Source organism: Hydractinia symbiolongicarpus, chromosome 15 (genome assembly GCF_029227915.1).
Source record: "Hydractinia symbiolongicarpus strain clone_291-10 chromosome 15, HSymV2.1, whole genome shotgun sequence".
Lineage (NCBI taxonomy): Eukaryota > Metazoa > Cnidaria > Hydrozoa > Anthoathecata > Hydractiniidae > Hydractinia > Hydractinia symbiolongicarpus.
This window is the reverse complement of record NC_079889.1, coordinates 8,911,400-8,932,000: the sequence shown is the minus strand read 5'-3', so window position 1 is coordinate 8,932,000 and position 20,601 is coordinate 8,911,400. Positions and strand designations below refer to the sequence as shown.

Genomic DNA, 20,601 nt, shown 5'->3' with positions numbered 1-20,601 from the left:
ATAAACATCATTTACTAACAAAAACCAGCAATATTTATATTTAAGAATGGATTTCGATATGGTAGCAAAGATGAAAGTTGAAGAATTGAAAGTCTTTTTAAGACTTCGTAATTTAAAACTTACAGGAAAGAAGGAAGAGTTAGTTGCAAGAGTGTTTGCTGCTATAGAAAATAAAGTTCAGCCTGTGAAAGGAGCTGCTGAAATCGAGCTCGAACTAAAAAATGACTATGAAAGCAAATTAAAATTCGACAGCAGAACTATTCCAGATCCATTTAAGATACCTCATGGATGGCGCGATGAAGCTGAGGGCATGGCCTTTTGGCCTTTATTATTGTGCCCTGACATTTTCAGTTATTTAATGTTTTATCCCGCAGAACTGGGAAGCAAGGATTTGAGTGACTAAAAAAATTGCAAAGCTTATAGTTACTATACATCTGGTTGCTTAAAGCCACTCTTATACCATGATTTGACTGTAAGCCCATATTGTATATTTAAAGGACAATGCAAGAAGTCACAGAACTTGAATGATCCACCACATAAATTGTGGCTAATTATTGAAAAAAAACCTGTTACAATAAGAAGTTGTTATTGTACGTGTATGGCAGGTATGAGCCAAACTTGCAATCATGTAGCCGCTGCAATGTATCGAATTGAGGCAGCAGTAAGAATGGGACTTACAAACCCTGCCTGTACTAGCAAAGCTAATGAATTGCTGCCAAATCATGCTGGGGTAGCTACCATAAAAGTGAAAGACATGAAGTTAAATCGTGACGACTTTGGTCAACGAGGAAAAAAAAAGCGGGCTCTAGTGTCAACACCAAAAAAGACTTTTGATCCACTTGTTGACCGATATTGCCAATGCTGTTCAAGAAATAGCCCCTGAGAGTATTTTGTTCACGGCTGTGCCAAAACCAGGGGTGGACTTTTGTTGTGAAACTTCAGGCAAGCCAGCTGAAGAACTCAGGCTGATTCCTAGTGTAAAAGATGTGTTAGACATTTCGAATAACACAAGTAAATTCCAGGAAAAGTTATATTTGAACTTGACAAAGGAAAATATTAGGAAAATTGAAGAACTAACACAGGGCCAAAGTACTAACGAATTATGGTTTAGCTACGGAAAAGGTGTAATCACTGCCTCAATGTGCCACGAAGTTTCCACAAAAATGGACAAAATTAGTAGAGGTGGTGGTGTCTGCGTAAATATTTGGGCATTGAACCAACGAGTATCTGGTTTAACTTTTGCTAATCCAAACATTCCAGCCTTAAAGTATGGTAGGGATATGGAGATTGAGGCTGTAAACTCATTTTATGAACTAATAAAAAAGAAACATCGTAATTTAAAGTTGAGTGAGTGTGGTGTGTTTTTAGAAAGATCGGTACTAGTAATCGGTGGAAGCCCTGACCGAATAATGACATGTGATTGTTGTTTGCCAGCATGCTTGGAGGTGAAGTGCCCATTTAGTGTCAACCATATGTCACCGACCGATCCGAATGTTAGGCTACCCTACTTAGTGGTTGATAAGGACGTGGTGGTTTTAAATAAAAATCACAAATATCACACACAGTGCCAAGTGCAAATGGCAGTAACTGGGAACAAACTTTGTTATTTCGTTGTTTGGACACCTCATGGAACATTAGTTGACACTATAGTTTATGACGAACCATTGTGGAACAACTTGAAGTCTAAATTTGTTACTTGTTATAATGATTTTTACTTGAAGTCAATATATTGTAAATGATGTTTCTAATAAACAACTTATTTTGCACATTTGTTTCTGTATCTGCGTTTTTTGACCCTATGCATTATCAAATTAAATCGGGCAGCAAATGAAAAAAATTAAGGTGAAAATAAATAGAATCACTCCCGACAAACAACCCACAAAATTCAGAGTAATCCTGACGCTTATTTATAAAGAAAATGTTACGCACGCAGACCCAATCAAATCACTAAGAAAACAAAACCGGCCAATAAAATTTCATAAAAATGTAAACATTAGAATTGAAGCCGTATTTGTTTTTTTGTTGGAAAATTTTGTAAATAAAAACTTGAAAGCTTTTAATAAAAAACTTATCCTGGAAATAAGTGCTAGGAAGCCCTGGAATTTAGTTTGTCTGTTAAATGGAGCTAAATGAACATTTAGCTCATGTTAATTGTTGTGACTGCAGTAATGTCTCGGTTGCCTTATACTTACTAATGTTCTTAAGATCACATATAAGGAAACTTTACTTGAAACAATATTGGTCAATACAGGATGGGAGACTTGCCTCGCCTACCAGCTTTAAGATGCCTCGCTTATTAGGACAGGCCTATAAATACCTGTATATTACCCATTTCAAGTTTGGCTCTCCAAACAACCAGTTAGAGCTAAAGATTTAGAGCTAAAGATTTAACCAGAGCTAAGGAGTACATTGTCCATTTCGGGTTTGGCTTTGTAAAAATAATCGCACCTAAAAATAAACAAGTCATCAGAAAAGGCTCAAAATTATCAAGCTGCAGCAGACCTAGTGCACAGGGATCTTCATCCATGATGTCCCAGCAGTCGTCTGGTAAGGAATTTGTTGATGTACCGTTATTTGACATAGAGCCTCACATGCGCACAGTTGACCAGTGGGCATCCATGGGGAGGGAAGCACTACTTCTCCTAGCAAACTCGCTTAACATACATACCAAAGGGAAAGCCATCTCAGAAATTATACAACTTTTAATGGCCCATTTTGAGTCCTCCACCCCGCCAGTTGAGGACGGTGGTGTCCCAGAAAGTCATGGGGAAACACACGTGTCATCCGACGACGCCGACGTAAGCAGCAATGCCTCTGGCAATGAAGTACGTCAGTTACACAAAAACGTAGCAAGTAGAGTGACCAAAGCATCCAAAAAGCGCCTATCGTTCAAAAAGGACAATTTTGAAAGTTTAAAAAAGGACTTATTCGACTTTGTGAGAATAGAAATTAACAGCCAAGTAGAGGCAAACCACGTAAATTTTATTCAACAGGGCACGTCGTCTGGGCAGCGCCAACCCGCGCCATCTTTGTTGTCTTCTCGCTCTCGCCTTCGGCCCGCTGGTTCATTGGACCCTGTTTCTACCCATGTTGACATGGATATGGCGGCGCTGGCTGAGGAGAGTAACTACTTACGTTGTCTTCTCTATTTTTTCCCACACCTTGCTTCTGAATTGGTTACCTACCAGGCACTCATTGCTCAATTCGCCAACCAATACATGTTCCCAGCTGTATGTGCTTTTGACCGACTGCATCGGTTGCAACTGGCAAACGATCCTTCTTGTCGATGGGACCAACTAGATGACCTGCTTGTTACACAGCACTTGCGGGGGGCTCCTGCATTACCTAAACAGCCTTCTTACTCCGCTTCCACACGCACCACTTATTCCTGTTTTTCTTGTGGTCAGAGGGGACATTTTTCTTATGATTGCCCTAGGAAGGTCTCCCATGGTATAGGCAGTGGTGGATCTGAGTCGTTTCGGAATGCCTCCCACCAGAATGTCTCAGAAGGCTTACTCTGCGGGAACAACTGCCCCTTCACACACAAATGCAAAGCATGTTTTAAAAGCCACCCAGAAACTCGCTGTTCATTCCGGCCCTCTCAACCAAGTGCCAAGTAATTTTTTCCCTGTTAAGTTTTCAGTGCATACTCCTGTAAATGTTACGTTATTAAGCAAATTGCTGGTTTGTCACCCCAATCGGATTTTGGTTAATTTTGTTCTTTCCGGGTTTACTCATGGTTTTAAATTAGGTTTTCACCAAGGTACGCTTGTGTCAGCAACAACTAATAACAAATCCTCCTATGAGAACTCACATAAAGTGGATGAGGCTATTTTAAAAGAATTGAATCGTGGTCATACAGTAGGGCCCTTTGATTACCCCCCCCCCCCATTGCTAAGTTTCATTGCTCCCCGTTGGGAGCAGCACCTAAAAATGATGGTACTATTCGGGTAGTTTTAGATCTCTCCTCCCCACGTGGTTTTTCTGTTAATGATGGAATTTCTAAGGAAGACTACTCAGTTACCTACTCTTCCTTCGATGATGCTATTGACATGGTATGTCTTCTTGGACGAAATTGCTTTTTACCCAAACTGGATATTAAACATGCATTTCGATTATGCCCAGTCCACCAGGACGATTGGCACCTACTAGGATATAGATGGAAAGGACGATATTTTTTCGACGTTGTACTTCCCTTTAGGGGTAGGTCCTCACCATTTACTTTCAATCATTTTGCGGACTTGCTACACTGGATTCTCCAGTACATAGCATTTATTCAACATCTCCTTCACTACCTTGATGACTTTATCACAGGCAATCAGTCTGATGTAAAATGCAGAGAACTTATTAAGTTGATAAAAAAGGTTTTTCAGGACTTAGGGGTGCCATTGGCCCCAGACAAAATTGTGGGACCATCGCAGGTGATTACATATTTGGGCATAGAAATCGATACCATCCAATTTGAGGCCCGGTTACCACAGGATAAGTTTCAAGCTCTGTTGTCCCTTTTAGAAGTGTGGAAAGGCAAGAAAAAATGTACGAAAAAGGAACTCCTTTCTCTTATTGGCGGGTTATCATTTGCATGTAAGGTGGTTAAATGTGGTCGGATTTTCTTGCGTCGGTTGATCGACCTCTCCATTACTGTCAGTAGTCTTCACCATCACATCTCAATGACATCTGAATCTCAGAAAGACATTCAGTGGTGGTTAGAATTTTTACCCACTTGGAATGGCAGGGCAATAATTCAAAATCAACATTTCACATCTAAAATCCTTAATATGTTTACTGATGCTTCACAGCGTGGCCTGGGAGGTTTCTACAATGGGAAATGCTTTTCTATACCTTTCGATAACTCTAATAGTTACAGTATTACATTCCTTGAGTTACTTGCAGTTGTAATTGCCGTGACTACTTGGGGTGCACAATGGGTTGATACCAAAATTACTATCTACACAGACAATGAAGCCATTGTGCACATATGGAAAACGGGCTCTTGTAAGTGTAAGGATATCATGAGGCTTTTGTGGTTGCTGTTCTTCTTCATTGCTAACCATAACATAAATGTTCTAATGCATCATATTTATGGGAAATCAAATACTTACGCTGATTTACTCTCCCGTTTACAGGTCAACCAGTTCAAGAAGCAGTGTACATACGCCGAGCCGCACCCCACCCCTCTTTCGCCGTTGATCCTGGACCTCTTAAAGTAACCATGAATAATTTTCTTGATGCTGCGCTTTCACCAATTACCAGACTTACTTACCGTGCTGGACTAAAATCTTATAGAATGTTTTGCAATCAATTTCGGTTTCCGATGTTCTCGCTAGTTCAATTAAGACTCCAATTGTATGTCACCTTTATGTCCGCTCGTGTTAAATACTCTACAATCAAAGTGTACTTGTGTGGTATACAGTACCAAAGCTTGGTTTCCGACTTCAGAGAAAAAATTAAATTAAGTAAAATAGTATACCCATGTCTGAAATTTTTTAGCATTGGTTGACCAGAGTGACATCACATAAAACAAAACAAAAATGTTGTTAGTTTGGCAAACCCTAAACAGCATTATGAATAGTATAGGGAGGGCGGGTGGGAATCTTTAGCTCTAACTGGTTGTTTGCAGAGCCAAACTTGAAATGGGTAATATACAGGTATTTCTAGGCCTGTCCTAATCAGCGAGGCATCTTAAGGCTTGTAGGCGAGGCAAGTCTCCCATCTTGTATTGACCAATATTGTTTCAAGTAAAGTTTCCTTATATGTGATCCTAAGAACATTAGTAAGTACAAGGCAACCGAGACATTACTGCAGTCACCACAATTAACATGAGCTAAATGTTCATTTAGCTCCATTTAATTGTCCGGGTTCCTCAGTAAAAACACATCATAATAGTAGAGAACATTGTATTATGAAATACATTTATACAACATCCTTCGCATTGGAACGCAATTGTATATTTGGGGCATGGATTGGGATCATAATGGGATTCAATGGAACGACAAGCTTGAATGTCTCCCACGGCATTACATATGCACTTCAATGGTACGACAAGCTTGAATGTCTACCACGGCATATCTCATTATTCTCTTCGTCATAATGCACTTTAATGGTATGACACACTCACAATGACATGTACATCTTGGCTGCACTGCAATTGTGAATGTCTTCCAAGGCATTACTTCCTCACATCTCATTATTCTCTTCTATTCTTCAATATAAATAATAATAATATTATAAATTAATAATAGCATACAGTAATAATATCAAGTAATGATATAATCAACAGGCCACACACATGTATCTGTCCAAATTTTTGGCTGACTTAGGAAGCCCGACATCCCCAAATTGTCCCCAAATTGGCACAGGCATAACACAGGAAAATCTAAGTATCTTGGTGAGAAAAACTATGTTTCCATATAATCAACAACAATATACGCATAAAGAGCAATACAACTACACAATGTTAATTGTTATAATTTTTATACAAAACGTATATCCCACAACTTGGGCACGTCTTTTAGGTTAGCCATGTTGGAACACCAATTCTTAAGAACTCTGTCTGGGAGATGTATATATCGACGGTAACAATCACTGGACCATCTTCCTAAAATCTTAATTGCGGAATCTGGTATACCACAGGACGCTGCTGCCGACGCCCCACCAATTCTAAAACTATGTGTACTGAGGTCAAGGCTGTCTGTAACACTAATTTTTAAAAAAGCACAAACCAATTTCCTTGTAACGAATTCTCCAGTGGATAAGACAAACCAGGGACCACAATGGGTACCCCTGTACACAAGATACTGGGAGAACGCTGCCAATGGGCACATGCTACCGCCAATTCGTCAAAAACGAATTTTAAATGTTTTCCGAAAGGGGTCAGTCTTGGAGCTTTTAATTGTCATGGTAAGGGTACCATTACACGAAGAGAGGCAAAAATCAGATGGAGATAGGTGAATTTTTAAATCAAATGTTGTTTCTGCTGGGCAAACATACTCTGATACTCTTAAAAGGCCAAAATATGCGAACAAAACTAGGCATTTCCACATAGCTTTATCAGAAGGTGAAAATCTGGATTTATAAATAAATGTTAACATTTTCTGTAAGTGGGATGGTGTGATGGGTGCTCTCTGTCGTGTAATGGTATTTTCTGTTCACCGAATTCCCCTCAACACGTAAAATAGTATACCCATGTCTGAAATTTTTTCTCTGAAGTCGGAAACCAAGCTTTGGTACTGTATACCACACAATTACACTTTGATTGTAGAGTAATTAACACGAGCGGACATAAAGGTGACATACAATTGGAGTCTTAATTGAACTAGCGGGAACATCGGAAACCGAAATTGATTGCAAAACATTCTATAAGATTTTAGTCCAGCACGGTAAGTAAGTCTGGTAATTGGTGAAAGCGCAGCATCAAGAAAATTATTCATGGTTACTTTAAGAGGTCCAGGATCAACGGCGAAAGAGGGGTGGGGTGCGGCTCGGCGTATGTACACTGCTTCTTGAACTGGTTGACCTGTAAACGGGAGAGTAAATCAGCGTAAGTATTTGATTTCCCATAAATATGATGCATTAGAACATTTATGTTATGGTTAGCAATGAAGAAGAACAGCAACCACAAAAGCCTCATGATATCCTTACACTTACAAGAGCCCGTTTTCCATATGTGCACAATGGCTTCATTGTCTGTGTAGATAGTAATTTTAGTATCAACCCATTGTGCACCCCAAGTAGTCACGGCAATTACAACTGCAAGTAACTCAAGGAATGTAATACTGTAACTATTAGAGTTATCGAAAGGTATAGAAAAGCATTTCCCATTGTAGAAACCTCCCAGGCCACGCTGTGAAGCATCAGTAAACATATTAAGGATTTTAGATGTGAAATGTTGATTTTGAATTATTGCCCTGCCATTCCAAGTGGGTAAAAATTCTAACCACCACTGAATGTCTTTCTGAGATTCAGATGTCATTGAGATGTGATGGTGAAGACTACTGACAGTAATGGAGAGGTCGATCAACCGACGCAAGAAAATCCGACCACATTTAACCACCTTACATGCAAATGATAACCCGCCAATAAGAGAAAGGAGTTCCTTTTTCGTACATTTTTTCTTGCCTTTCCACACTTCTAAAAGGGACAACAGAGCTTGAAACTTATCCTGTGGTAACCGGGCCTCAAATTGGATGGTATCGATTTCTATGCCCAAATATGTAATCACCTGCGATGGTCCCACAATTTTGTCTGGGGCCAATGGCACCCCTAAGTCCTGAAAAACCTTTTTTATCAACTTAATAAGTTCTCTGCATTTTACATCAGACTGATTGCCTGTGATAAAGTCATCAAGGTAGTGAAGGAGATGTTGAATAAATGCTATGTACTGGAGAATCCAGTGTAGCAAGTCCGCAAAATGATTGAAAGTAAATGGTGAGGACCTACCCCTAAAGGGAAGTACAACGTCGAAAAAATATCGTCCTTTCCATCTATATCCTAGTAGGTGCCAATCGTCCTGGTGGACTGGGCATAATCGAAATGCATGTTTAATATCCAGTTTGGGTAAAAAGCAATTTCGTCCAAGAAGACATACCATGTCAATAGCATCATCGAAGGAAGAGTAGGTAACTGAGTAGTCTTCCTTAGAAATTCCATCATTAACAGAAAAACCACGTGGGGAGGAGAGATCTAAAACTACCCGAATAGTACCATCATTTTTAGGTGCTGCTCCCAACGTGGAGCAATGAAACTTAGCAATGGGGGGGGGGTAATCAAAGGGCCCTACTGTATGACCACGATTCAATTCTTTTAAAATAGCCTCATCCACTTTATGTGAGTTCTCATAGGAGGATTTGTTATTAGTTGTTGCTGACACAAGCGTACCTTGGTGAAAACCTAATTTAAAACCATGAGTAAACCCGGAAAGAACAAAATTAACCAAAATCCGATTGGGGTGAGAAACCAGCAATTTGCTTAATAACGTAACATTTACAGGAGTATGCACTGAAAACTTAACAGGGAAAAAATTACTTGGCACTTGGTTGAGAGGGCCGGAATGAACAGCGAGTTTCTGGGTGGCTTTTAAAACATGCTTTGCATTTGTGTGTGAAGGGGCAGTTGTTCCCGCAGAGTAAGCCTTTGTTAAACCTCCAGCAGGGGGGGGGCGAAAGCCAGGTGACAACCTGACCCTTTGGTAGGAACCTTCTGAGACATTCTGGTGGGAGGCATTCCGAAACGACTCAGATCCACCACTGCCTATACCATGGGAGACCTTCCTAGGGCAATCATAAGAAAAATGTCCCCTCGGACCACAAGAAAAACAGGAATAAGTGGTGCGTGTGGAAGCGGAGTAAGAAGGCTGTTTAGGTAATGCAGGAGCCCCCCGCAAGTGCTGTGTAACAAGCAGGTCATCTAGTTGGTCCCATCGACGAGAAGGATCGTTTGCCAGTTGCAACCGATGCAGTCGGTCAAAAGCACATACAGCTGGGAACATGTATTGGTTGGCGAATTGAGCAATGAGTGCCTGGTAGGTAACCAATTCAGAAGCAAGGTGTGGGAAAAAATAGAGAAGACAACGTAAGTAGTTACTCTCCTCAGCCAGCGCCGCCATATCCATGTCAACATGGGTAGAAACAGGGTCCAATGAACCAGCGGGCCGAAGGCGAGAGCGAGAAGACAACAAAGATGGCGCGGGTTGGCGCTGCCCAGACGACGTGCCCTGTTGAATAAAATTTACGTGGTTTGCCTCTACTTGGCTGTTAATTTCTATTCTCACAAAGTCGAATAAGTCCTTTTTTAAACTTTCAAAATTGTCCTTTTTGAACGATAGGCGCTTTTTGGATGCTTTGGTCACTCTACTTGCTACGTTTTTGTGTAACTGACGTACTTCATTGCCAGAGGCATTGCTGCTTACGTCGGCGTCGTCGGATGACACGTGTGTTTCCCCATGACTTTCTGGGACACCACCGTCCTCAACTGGCGGGGTGGAGGACTCAAAATGGGCCATTAAAAGTTGTATAATTTCTGAGATGGCTTTCCCTTTTGTATGTATGTTAAGCGAGTTTGCTAGGAGAAGTAGTGCCTCCTTCCCCATGGATGCCTACTGGTCAACTGTGCGCATGTGAGGCTCTATGTCAAATAACGGTACATCAACAAATTCCTTACCAGACGACTGCCGGGACATCATGGATGAAGATCCCTGTGCACTAGGTCTGCTGCAGCTTGATAATTTTGAGCCTTTTCTGATGACTTGTTTATTTTTAGGTGCCATTATTTTTACAAAGCCAAACCCGAAATGGACAATGTACTCCTTAGCTCTGGTTAAATCTTTAGCTCTAAATCTTTAGCTCTAACTGGTTGTTTGCAGAGCCAAACTTGAAATGGGTAATATACAGGTATTTATGGGCCTGTCCTAATAAGCGAGGCATCTTAAAGCTGGTAGGCGAGGCAAGTCTCCCATCTTGTATTGACCAATATTGTTTCAAGTAAAGTTTCCTTATATGTGATCCTAAGAACATTAGTAAGTACAAGGCAACCGAGAAATTACTGCAGTCACCACAATTAACATGAGCTAAATGTTCATTTAGGTCCATTTAATTGTCCGGGTTCCTCAGTAAAAACACATCATAATAGTAGAGAACATTGTATTATGAAATAAATTTATACAACATCCTTCGCATTGGAACGCAATTGTATATTTGGGGCATGGATTGGGATGCCAGGCAATAAGATTAAACAATAACAGGCAGGACTGATACATGTGCAGATACAAAAAACAGCACTAACCCCAGCATATGCACTTAAATGGTATGAGACACTCACAATGACATGTACATCTTGGCTGCACTCCGTTGTGAGTGTCTCCCATGACATATCTCGTTCTTCTCTTCATCATAATGCACTTCAATGGTATGACCCACTCCCAATGACATGTTGGGCTTCCTAAGTCAGCCAAAAATTGGACAGATACACGTGTGTGGCCTGTTGATTATATCATTACTTGATATTATTACTGTATGCTATTATTAATTTATAATATTATTATTATTTATATTGAAGAATAGAAGAGAATAATGAGATGTGAGGAAGTAATGCCGTGGGAGACATTCACAATTGCAGTGCAGCCAAGATGTACATGTCATTGTGAGTGTGTCATACCATTAAAGTGCAATATGACGAAGAGAATAATGAGATATGCCGTGGTAGACATTCAAGCTTGTCGTACCATTGAAGTGCATATGTAATGCCGTGGGAGACATTCAAGCTTGTCGTTCCATTGAAGTGCATTATGATGAAATGATGATGAAATGCCGTGGTAGACATTCAAGCTTGTCGTACCATTGAAGTGCATTATGACAAGAGAATAATGAGATATGCCGTGGGAGACATTCAAGCTTGTCGTACCATTGAAGTGCATATGATGAAATTAATGCCGTGGGGGACATTCAAGCTTTTCCTGCCATTGAATTGCATTATGATGAAATGCCGTGGGAGACACTCACAATGGAGTGCAGCCTAGATTGCATGTCATTGGGAGTGGGTCATACCATAGAAGTGCATTATGATGAAGAGAAGAACGAGATATGTCATGGGAGACACTCACAACGGAGTGCAGCCAAGATGTACATGTCATTGTGAGTGTCTCATACCATTTAAGTGCATATGCTGGGGTTAGTGCTGTTTTTTGTATCTGCACATGTATCAGTCCTGCCTGTTATTGTTTAATCTTATTGCCTGGCATCCCAATCCATGCCCCAAATATACAATTGCGTTCCAATGCGAAGGATGTTGTATAAATTTATTTCATAATACAATGTTCTCTACTATTATGATGTGTTTTTACTGAGGAACCCGGACAATTAAAGTAAGGCCAAGGATCTTGTCTAAAGGGAAAACAACAACAACAAATGAATTACTTTAGCTACAACAGCATGTATTAAAAGTATAAAAAAGAATAAATAACTTGTACAATCATGTTTGTTAACGTATAAGTCTGGGCTTAAGATTACATAGAGCAGCACATGCCTTGACAATGTCATCAGCATGCTGCCTCATAGTAATAGGTAAAACAGTTTTCAAGATGCGGTAGAACTTCACACGATTAATAGCACGCTCCACATGTATTTGTAGATTGGCAATTTCTTTAGTGTTCTTGCACTCAGTTGATGTCATCTGACTTTTAATTCTAGCACCAGGTGGAACACTCAAGCTACAAAATTTTAGCAGTAGTTCTTCTCTTATTTGAAACCCTCTATCAGCCATTACTTTGTTGTCCCGTTCTAACAATTCATAAAACCCACTATCCTTTGTTATATATCGATCGCTGGCCCGACCACCATAACAGTCAGATAAAAATGTTATGAAACCTGCAGGTGATATACCAATTAAGAATTTTATTGTGTTGTGGTGCTTGTAGTCGGACCATGTAGCTGCTTGGTTTGGTAAAGATTTTGGTCTTGCAATAAACACCTCTGTACAGTCAATAATTACTCTGCATTTCGAGTGTCCAGTTTTAATAAAGGCATCAGGTAAATTGTCTCTAATCGCTTCTCTTGGTAGCCATACAACAAGAGCGTTGCCCAGAATTTTGCTTAAAATCTGTATCAATGTAGTGAAAGTGTTGGAACAAATAGTGGGTGAAATTCCGAAGCGGTCAGCAAGGTCTTCATTTAGTAAACCTAAACGCAACGTCATCAAAGTTAGCAAAAATTCGTCACGATGTGTAAGGATTTTGTTTGCTGGAGTAGAATAAGTACGTTTGACTTTGCTGTAGCTATTTGCACGTTTAGGGCCTCTCCAGTATCTTATCTTAGATAAGTATGGGTTCAAAAGTTGAAATACTGATTCAAACATGGCAATAGATACTATGCCAGTGTAAAAATTCATTTTTTGGTCTGTCTTTATTTTTCGCCATGTAAAAACACTTTTTTTAGTATTGAAGACTTTCACTCTGTTGGCAGTTTTAACTTGTGATGTTAACATATTTATTTTTGATACAAGAGAATCGATAACATTTTTCTTGTAGCTACATCCCTCACATTGCTGAGTTAATGATGATGAAAAATAGGAATGTTCCGATACTGGTGAAAAGAATGATGATGATTGACATGGTAATTCATCATTAACAACATTATCAACATTATCATTAACAACTGCTTCGTCAACTTCTTCATTTAACAATTTTTTTTTCTTACAGTTAGGTACAACACCTGAACGAAATAATTCTCTTCTTGGTCGTTTTTGTAAGAGTTCGTAACCCATGTTCAAAGTTGGATCTGGATTGGCGGCAGTGGGCACCCCATCAGCAAAATGAAACGAACACACTCTGTCACTTCCAGCAGGAGTTCATTTTGATTTATTATGTCCTTCTCGCTTGATAAGTTTAATCCAATTCTGCCCTTGCTCGTTGTTGTTCTTAATGCTCGGAAAACAACATAAATAAAATGGTCGTTCGCATCCACATAATTCCTTGATAACATTGTTGTGTATATCACACAATTCTTTCTTCCACTTTCGAATTTTATACTGGCTATTCGTACAACCATTAACAGCACAATTTACGCTGGGCATTTTGTTTTAAAAATAACAGTTTGTTTATGGCTATATTTATTTTGTATGGATCATTTTCTTCTTTCTTTTCACTCTGTTTGCTCCTCTCTCAACTAATTTTTCACCCCTTCTTCGCGCCCAGTCTCAAGACCGCGCTGCAATAAAAAATGGTAGCCCAGCATGTCGGATTGGTGTATAGGCCATTTGTTTAGAATAATAGAAAGTTATACTTTAATTGGAGAAACTTTCGCGAGAGAAAGTTTCGCGAGAAAAAAAATTCGCGAAATTTTTTGGATAAACTTTCGCGAAGAAAGAAATTCGGAAAAATTCGCGAGATTAACTTTCGCGAATGAAGAAACCTGCAAATTTTCGCGAGATAAACTTTCGCGAACAAGGATTTTTCTGTTAGAAAAAACTTCAAAATTCTTAGCATAATCGTCACTTTCTCTAGCCATAATATAAGTTTTCAAAAACTCTTATATTTTACAAGGATGTTTCGTCATCAAAATCGTCAAATAGATCGAATGCATTGGTATGATGTTCTTCAGGCTGCCATACTTCCTCCTCATTTTCGTAATCTCCGTTGATAACTGTTCCTGGCGTAGCTGACAGACTGCGTCTAAATTTGTTGCAACAGTTAAAGGATTGTTACCCATCAACGGATCAATATCATGAAAAGGATCTATGTTTAATAATTTTTCGGTGCCTTGCTTTAAAGCATCGTAAATGCCTGCAATTTTCCAACCATTCATGACGACTTTTTTTCCTTCGCCTGACGTTATGTAGTTGTAGAAATCCATTATCCAACCCGCGTGTAGTGGTTTGAGGGTAGAAAGACGCAGTTTTATTTCGATTTCTTCCAATGACTTGCCAGATTCGAGCTCATCGGATATTTGTTGCGAGTACCAGTTATGGAATTTCTTCGCAATAAATCTTTTGGTGCTCCTATTTACTGTAAGATCTAATGGCTGATAAAAACGGGTCATGTTTGCAGGAACATTGGTAACTAATATGTCGTTTTTCTCTAAAACTTCTTTGACTTCGGAAGTCATTTGCCCCGCGAATACGTCCATTATCACAAGTGCCTTTTGTCGTTTATCAAGACCTTTTAGCTCCCGCTCTTTTTTAACATACGGAACAACTACTTCATTCAGCAATTTAATGGACTCGGTGGTGTTGGAAAAGTGTTTCCTGTTTACACTTAAGGAAAAATCTCCGGGGAACTTGTAACGGGGTAAACTTTGCAATGTTTTCCCACCGTAAATTAGTTGCATTGGGAGAAATTTTCCTGATGAGGTAACAGAAAAAGTGGCTGTTATAGATCTCTTATCATCAGCTCCTACAATTGTAACTGCTTTGCTGTTTTTCTTTGCAAGGGTGCTGTTTCCACATTGAACCATTTTCAATGGTGTTTGGTCGAAGTTGATTATCAAACAATCTGGAATCGTGTACTTCTCCACTTTTGATACAATTTCGTACAAGAAAAGGTACTCGATCTCTTTTCGGGCAGATTCTGGGAGATCAATTTTGGCACAAGTTTTTCGGCGACGACAAAATCCCATTCTTCGAAATAAACTCTGCGCCCAATACGAAGATTCAAGATTGATGTCTCCTATAATGTTAGGGTATTTTCTGATCAAGGCTTTAGCGGCGGCTTTAGCGATAGACCAGGTGATAACAGCACTTCGATTGCTCATTCCTTCGATGTACGTTTGGACCATATGATCAAATTTTCCTAAGAGCAAAGGTCGTCCAGTCTTTGAACTGTACTTTTCGATCATTTTAGGTGGTTCGACATTTCTTTTTTTTGCTTCTTGAATAAGCCTTTCATACTTTTTTTTGAAATCCCTTACAGTACTTTCTTTTATGTTTGGGAATTGCTTCCGAAAACGCCGGACAGCTGAGGTGTTTCCATGTTCGGAGGCATACTTCCCAATCGTATAACGGTTCTCGTCGGTCCATTTGATGTAAGTTGCAGACTTTGCAGCTTTTCCATCCTGCATTGTTTCAAAATCGATTTCGCCAAGTGTAGTGTTGTTCAAAGCATTTCCTAAGATTAGAGTAGTATTTACTTAAGATTTGAGTAGTACTGTACTGTTAGGTACTTTTAAAGCGATAATAATCTCAAACCGCTAAATGAAGCAAAATAAATTTTCATTATGATTCATACCTTTCTCATTTCCTTCTTGTGAGTTTTGCTTTTCATTTTCTTCTTGAGAGTTTTGCTTTTCATTTTCTTCTTGAGAGTTTTGTTTTTCATTACTTTTTTCTGCAGTGATCGTTGTTTGTTCTTTACAGAAGCTCTTAGAAACGTCATCTTGTTCACTCCGATATGAAATTACGAGAGTAGAGAGTTTTTACGGAAATAAACAAACGTATCAATTTTTGGACACCCTCCACCAAAGGTAATAATGCTGCAAAATAAAGCTAACTACAGAAATAAGTCCCACGAAGGAGAGTCTCTTTCTATTGTTTAATCTCATCCTCTATTGTTTCAAAAATAACATTCGAAAATATCATCCTCTTTCTATTGTTTTAACAATAACATTCGAAACTTTGTTATGATTGATGATTGAAGAGGCCAGTAAGAATGTTGTCAAGAACATTTGATGCGGCTGTTCGTGGATTCCATTATTTCAGAAAATATTGGTCTCCTGAAAAGGAAGAAAAGCTTTTTTGCCTCCACGAAGAAAACAATGCCTTCGACTATTTTGCCATCAAAACGTGTCAAGAAGATGGTACAATTGTTGGTCATTTGCCACGTGAGCTTTCAAGAACTCTAAAGTTTATTTTGGACAGAGGGGCAAGAATTCTGGCAGTTTTGACATCGACACACTACAGAATATCACCATTGGTTCAAGGTGGCATAGAAATTCCCTGTAAAGTGACGGTGAAAATGTCTCCAACATTGAAAAATGGACAACTTCTTGACCGCCTAATGGAACTAGTAGACGCAGTGTACAGTGAACCAACAACACCCATCATCCTTGGTTCTATCTTTGCGGACGAATTGGAGGTCGAATGTGTATCCGATGAGATTTACAAGAAGAATTTACCAAATGGTGAGAAAAGAAAAAAGGTGAAAGAGACAAAATCACATGACATAAGAGACATGTTATATAAAAACAAAGAATCGAAAAGGTCAAAGAGTGAAGACGCAAATAACGAAAACATGAAAAGACGAGACGAAAACACAAAGACTATCGTCATAGATTAATTTTTTTGTATCTTTGTATTAACACAGATATTAGTATTGAATACTGGATTCGATTGTAAATGTTATAAATTTTCTTTCTCGAAATAAGATTTCTTAGTATTTTGTGCGTTTTTGGTGAAAAATGATAAAATAGCTTACTGGATAAACTTTCGCGAATGAAGAAATTCGGAAAATTTCGCGAGATAAAGTTTCGCGAGATAAAGTTTCGCGAATTAAGAAACTCGCAAATTTTCGCGAGATAAACTTTTGCGAAAATGGCGAAAAATTGCGAATTCGCGAAACTTTCTCTCGCGAAAGTTTCTCCAATTAAAGTAATGAATGATGGTTATTCTTGTAAAAAACAATGTAATATTTTAGGCCACGTCAAAGGAAAATGAACACATATACTTTGCCTGTTACGGACAGACACACACAGTATCCGTGTCATTGTAAGAGATATACATAAAGCTGTAACCGTTAACAGGATTATAACAGTGTCGCCTATTGACTGTGGTAGTTAAGATTTTTTCTCCAACTCGTGCAACCCTTTTTTGTTTCCATGTTTACCTTAAATTGTAATACCTTAGTCTCGAAAATATAGGCCTTGCTTGCGTCGCAAAATTAGTTCTCGCGAAAATCAATTCTTTTAAGGCATGCCACAATCAATGGACTCGAACTACCACAAAATCAAAATCAAGTTCTTTGTTTAAGCTATGATTCTTTTTCCGAATCGCCTGACTCAAGCAGCACCCTTCTCTTATTTTTTAAGTTTTTGTTACTTCCTATTAATCCAATTTTTCCAAGTATATTTTTCTTCCTCCTTCCAACACCACCTTGATCTGGAGTATACCGAAGGAAACGTTGAATGTGTTCCTTGATTTTACCAACGGTGCAATCCTTGTGATTTGCCCTTAAGGAAGTTTATAATGTTGAGATTTACATAACATCTTCGTTCTAGGTAACTTCAGTGGCTTTCCATCGTTTTAATTCTTCTAGTCCTCTAGGTTGTCTAGCTAACTCTAAAGGAATCTTATTCTGGAAATTTCTGTAATTTGCTGGCTTGAAATTTTGCATAGACGAGGGTCTTCTTTCAGAAAAGACAAAAATATTTGACTGTTCCCACCAATACTAAAATATATATTTTAATACCATTTTTTAGTACAATAAATATTAGTATCTATATAGGGAACTTCTTCTAATGTGATTCAGGGGATATGTCATTGTATTAAAATTTTCTATTGTCCGCAGGCTTTTGGGCGACTTCGCCTGAAAAAGTTTGCATCGCGTTAAAAATTAGAAGAACCTACTTTTTGGTTGTAGTAACACACCAATCTTGTATCTTGAAACTCTAAGTAAACTTACTCAGTCAGAAAAAAAATAGAATTTATGTCAACATTAACCTCGTCTAGCAACATGCCTTTCGTTGTGACAGGATTGTTTATTAACGGCAGGGGATCGAGCCTTGCATTTCAAAATTCCTGCACATAACCACGAAAAAATATAATGTCGGGCATGCTGTGAATGAGATCTTGAACAAACTTTGTTGAAAGTTATTGGCGTACAGTTCTCAAAGAGGCTGCATTTCATACAATAATATAGTATAATATAATTAATGAAGTCCCACAACTCTTTTTAATTTAAGAGTTGTCTTTTTATATGTTACCAAAGTCAAAGTCAACGGAATTAAAAGCGCTGGTTGCATTTTGGGAATAATTTGCGCGAGTTCGGAAATAATGCGGGTGATTTTAGGAAAGTCCGTGAGTTATCGGACGAAAAGCGGAACTTGAATTCGAAAAATTGCCGGAGCCCGCCCTCGTATAAATATATAAATGCGCCGTTTTTTTGCGAGTGGGCAGCTGGTATTTTTAGAAGATAAACTTTCACGATTTGTGATTCATAAATTTCAAATGGCTTGCTGAGAAAAAAAGTTGTTTGAAACAAACGAAGAACTTTTTTCCCGTTTTTCACCTATCGTCATTAAATTAACAACTTGTTTTTTTGTTCTTTTCAAATTAACTATCAACAAGAAAACCCTCGTCGGTTTTAACAATTTCCTTCGCCTTTTTCTGTTTTGTGTAGTTGGTTAACAACCCGATATCTGGACTTGAAATCATGCTGAATCATTTACCCGGTTCTCAAGGAGATATTTCCCATATGAATAGTCCCTAAAAAGTTTTAACCAACGAGTGTCATGCGTATTTTTATTTTTGCAGAGTTCAACATTCAAAAACTTGACTTAACCTCTAGACTTCATACATTGGGTTTGCTAACACGTGAAAAAAGGTCAGGTACATTCTATTCAGGTTGCGACTAATTGCATAAGTGACTAACATTTTTACCGACTAAAAATGGTAGCCAACATCTTTTTGATGTCGGATTAATGTATATAATGGCCTAGTTAACTAGGCCAGTCGCCCTCCTACAGAAAAGCAAGACTAGCTTTTTGCCTTTTAGAATGGAGAGAGAGGTAATGTATGGCGCGAGTAAACTCACTTTCTATACGTATTTCACCGTTGTATCCCCTGACAACTGAAGTTTCAAAAAATGGTATCACTTTGTACATAAACGCCGAGAAGGCTTTAAACTTGGCGATTATTGTTAATAGGTCCGTTTTATAGTTGGGGACAAAACGAAATCTAAAATAACTTAAGTGTGGTAACCTTTCAAGATGAAAGTTTGTCTCTTGATTGGGTAGGCATGTCGTTTAGGCCTTCTAAATCACGCAGCATTGTTATTGATAAAGAAAAGTCGTCCAAAGTTCACCGTTTACAGTTGCCAGCGAAAAAATTCCATCCATTCATTCTAATCCAATTTGGTTTTTAGGCAGAACAATAAACTCGTCCTTGTCTGATTCTTCTGCAATACAAGAATTTCTAATTAATGCCGAATACAAACTTATGGCTATAGACAGGTCCTTTCATAAAGGGGTCCATAAGGTTTGTTTTTTACACCATCTGTTAATTCCCAGAATCCGCTGGCCATTATTAATTTATGAAGTTTCTCCATCTACTATCAAAAAACTAGAGCTAAGATTTTCTGTTTTCATTAGGAAATGGTTAAAACTACATCATTCAATTTCCAACATTTCCTTGTGTTCTCCGACATCGCCTTGTCCTCTTCCCCTGAAAAGTCTTGCATCTGTTCTCAAATCTGCCAAAATCAGTGGACATCTGTTACTGAGAGATTCTGTCGACCCTTGTGTGTCCAAGTGCGTACCAGATTTAAAAACTGGAAATTGGAAAGTTAGTGAGGCAGTTCCTTCGGCGGATAGTCAGCTCAATTTCAAAAGGATTTTAGGTTTGCATTAGACTGGTCGAACTGGCTTAGGGCTCTTAGACCACAAAAATATACCACTAAGAGGCACTTATGCTTACCGAAAGCTTGTTTCCAATATCATTGAAGAAAATGAAGAAGATATTTACCATGCCATAGCTGTACAGTTGCATTTGCAAGGCAATTGGACAAAATGGTGCTCTTATGTGAAAAATGATTTATCTTGGAGAACAATTCTTTCACTGCCACAATGTCTAACTTTCTTTTGTATAGGGGCAACCTACGACACCCTTTACTCTCCAACCAATCTTGTGAGATGGGTAATTGAGAAAGACAAAAGTTGCATTCTGTGCAAGAAACCATCCTCAAATGTCTCTCGGATATTGGGTGCCTGTAGGAACTCGCTTACGCAAGGTAGATACACATACCGTCATGACTCGGTTTTAGTTTTGGTTAAGGCATTGAAAGAGTTTTTGGTATCATATGAACCTCTTAAGGTTTCCAAGTGCAAGAAAATTAATTTCATTCCGGCCGGTCAATCACCATCTAAGAAGAGGCATACAAAGTGTCCAGGCCTTCTTCACCTTGCT

At 38.8% G+C, this 20,601-nt stretch overlaps 2 protein-coding genes across 2 annotated transcripts in view; one reads left to right on the top strand and one right to left on the bottom strand.

Moving 5' to 3' along the window:
- LOC130629184 (uncharacterized) overlaps positions 1-20,601 on the top strand; it is a 53,552-nt gene that overhangs the window by 14,215 nt on the left and 18,736 nt on the right. The window lies entirely within an intron of this gene.
- On the bottom strand, positions 11,974-13,254 carry LOC130628703 (uncharacterized). Its single transcript, XM_057441686.1, has one exon. It carries the CDS (start codon positions 13,252-13,254, stop codon positions 11,974-11,976), a length of 1,281 nt encoding a protein of 426 aa, XP_057297669.1.

What these genes read in the sequence shown, in the direction of transcription:
- LOC130628703 (XM_057441686.1), bottom strand. Translation starts at nt 13,254, where the DNA reads ATGGGTTACGAACTCTTACAAAAACGACCAAGAAGAGAATTATTTCGT.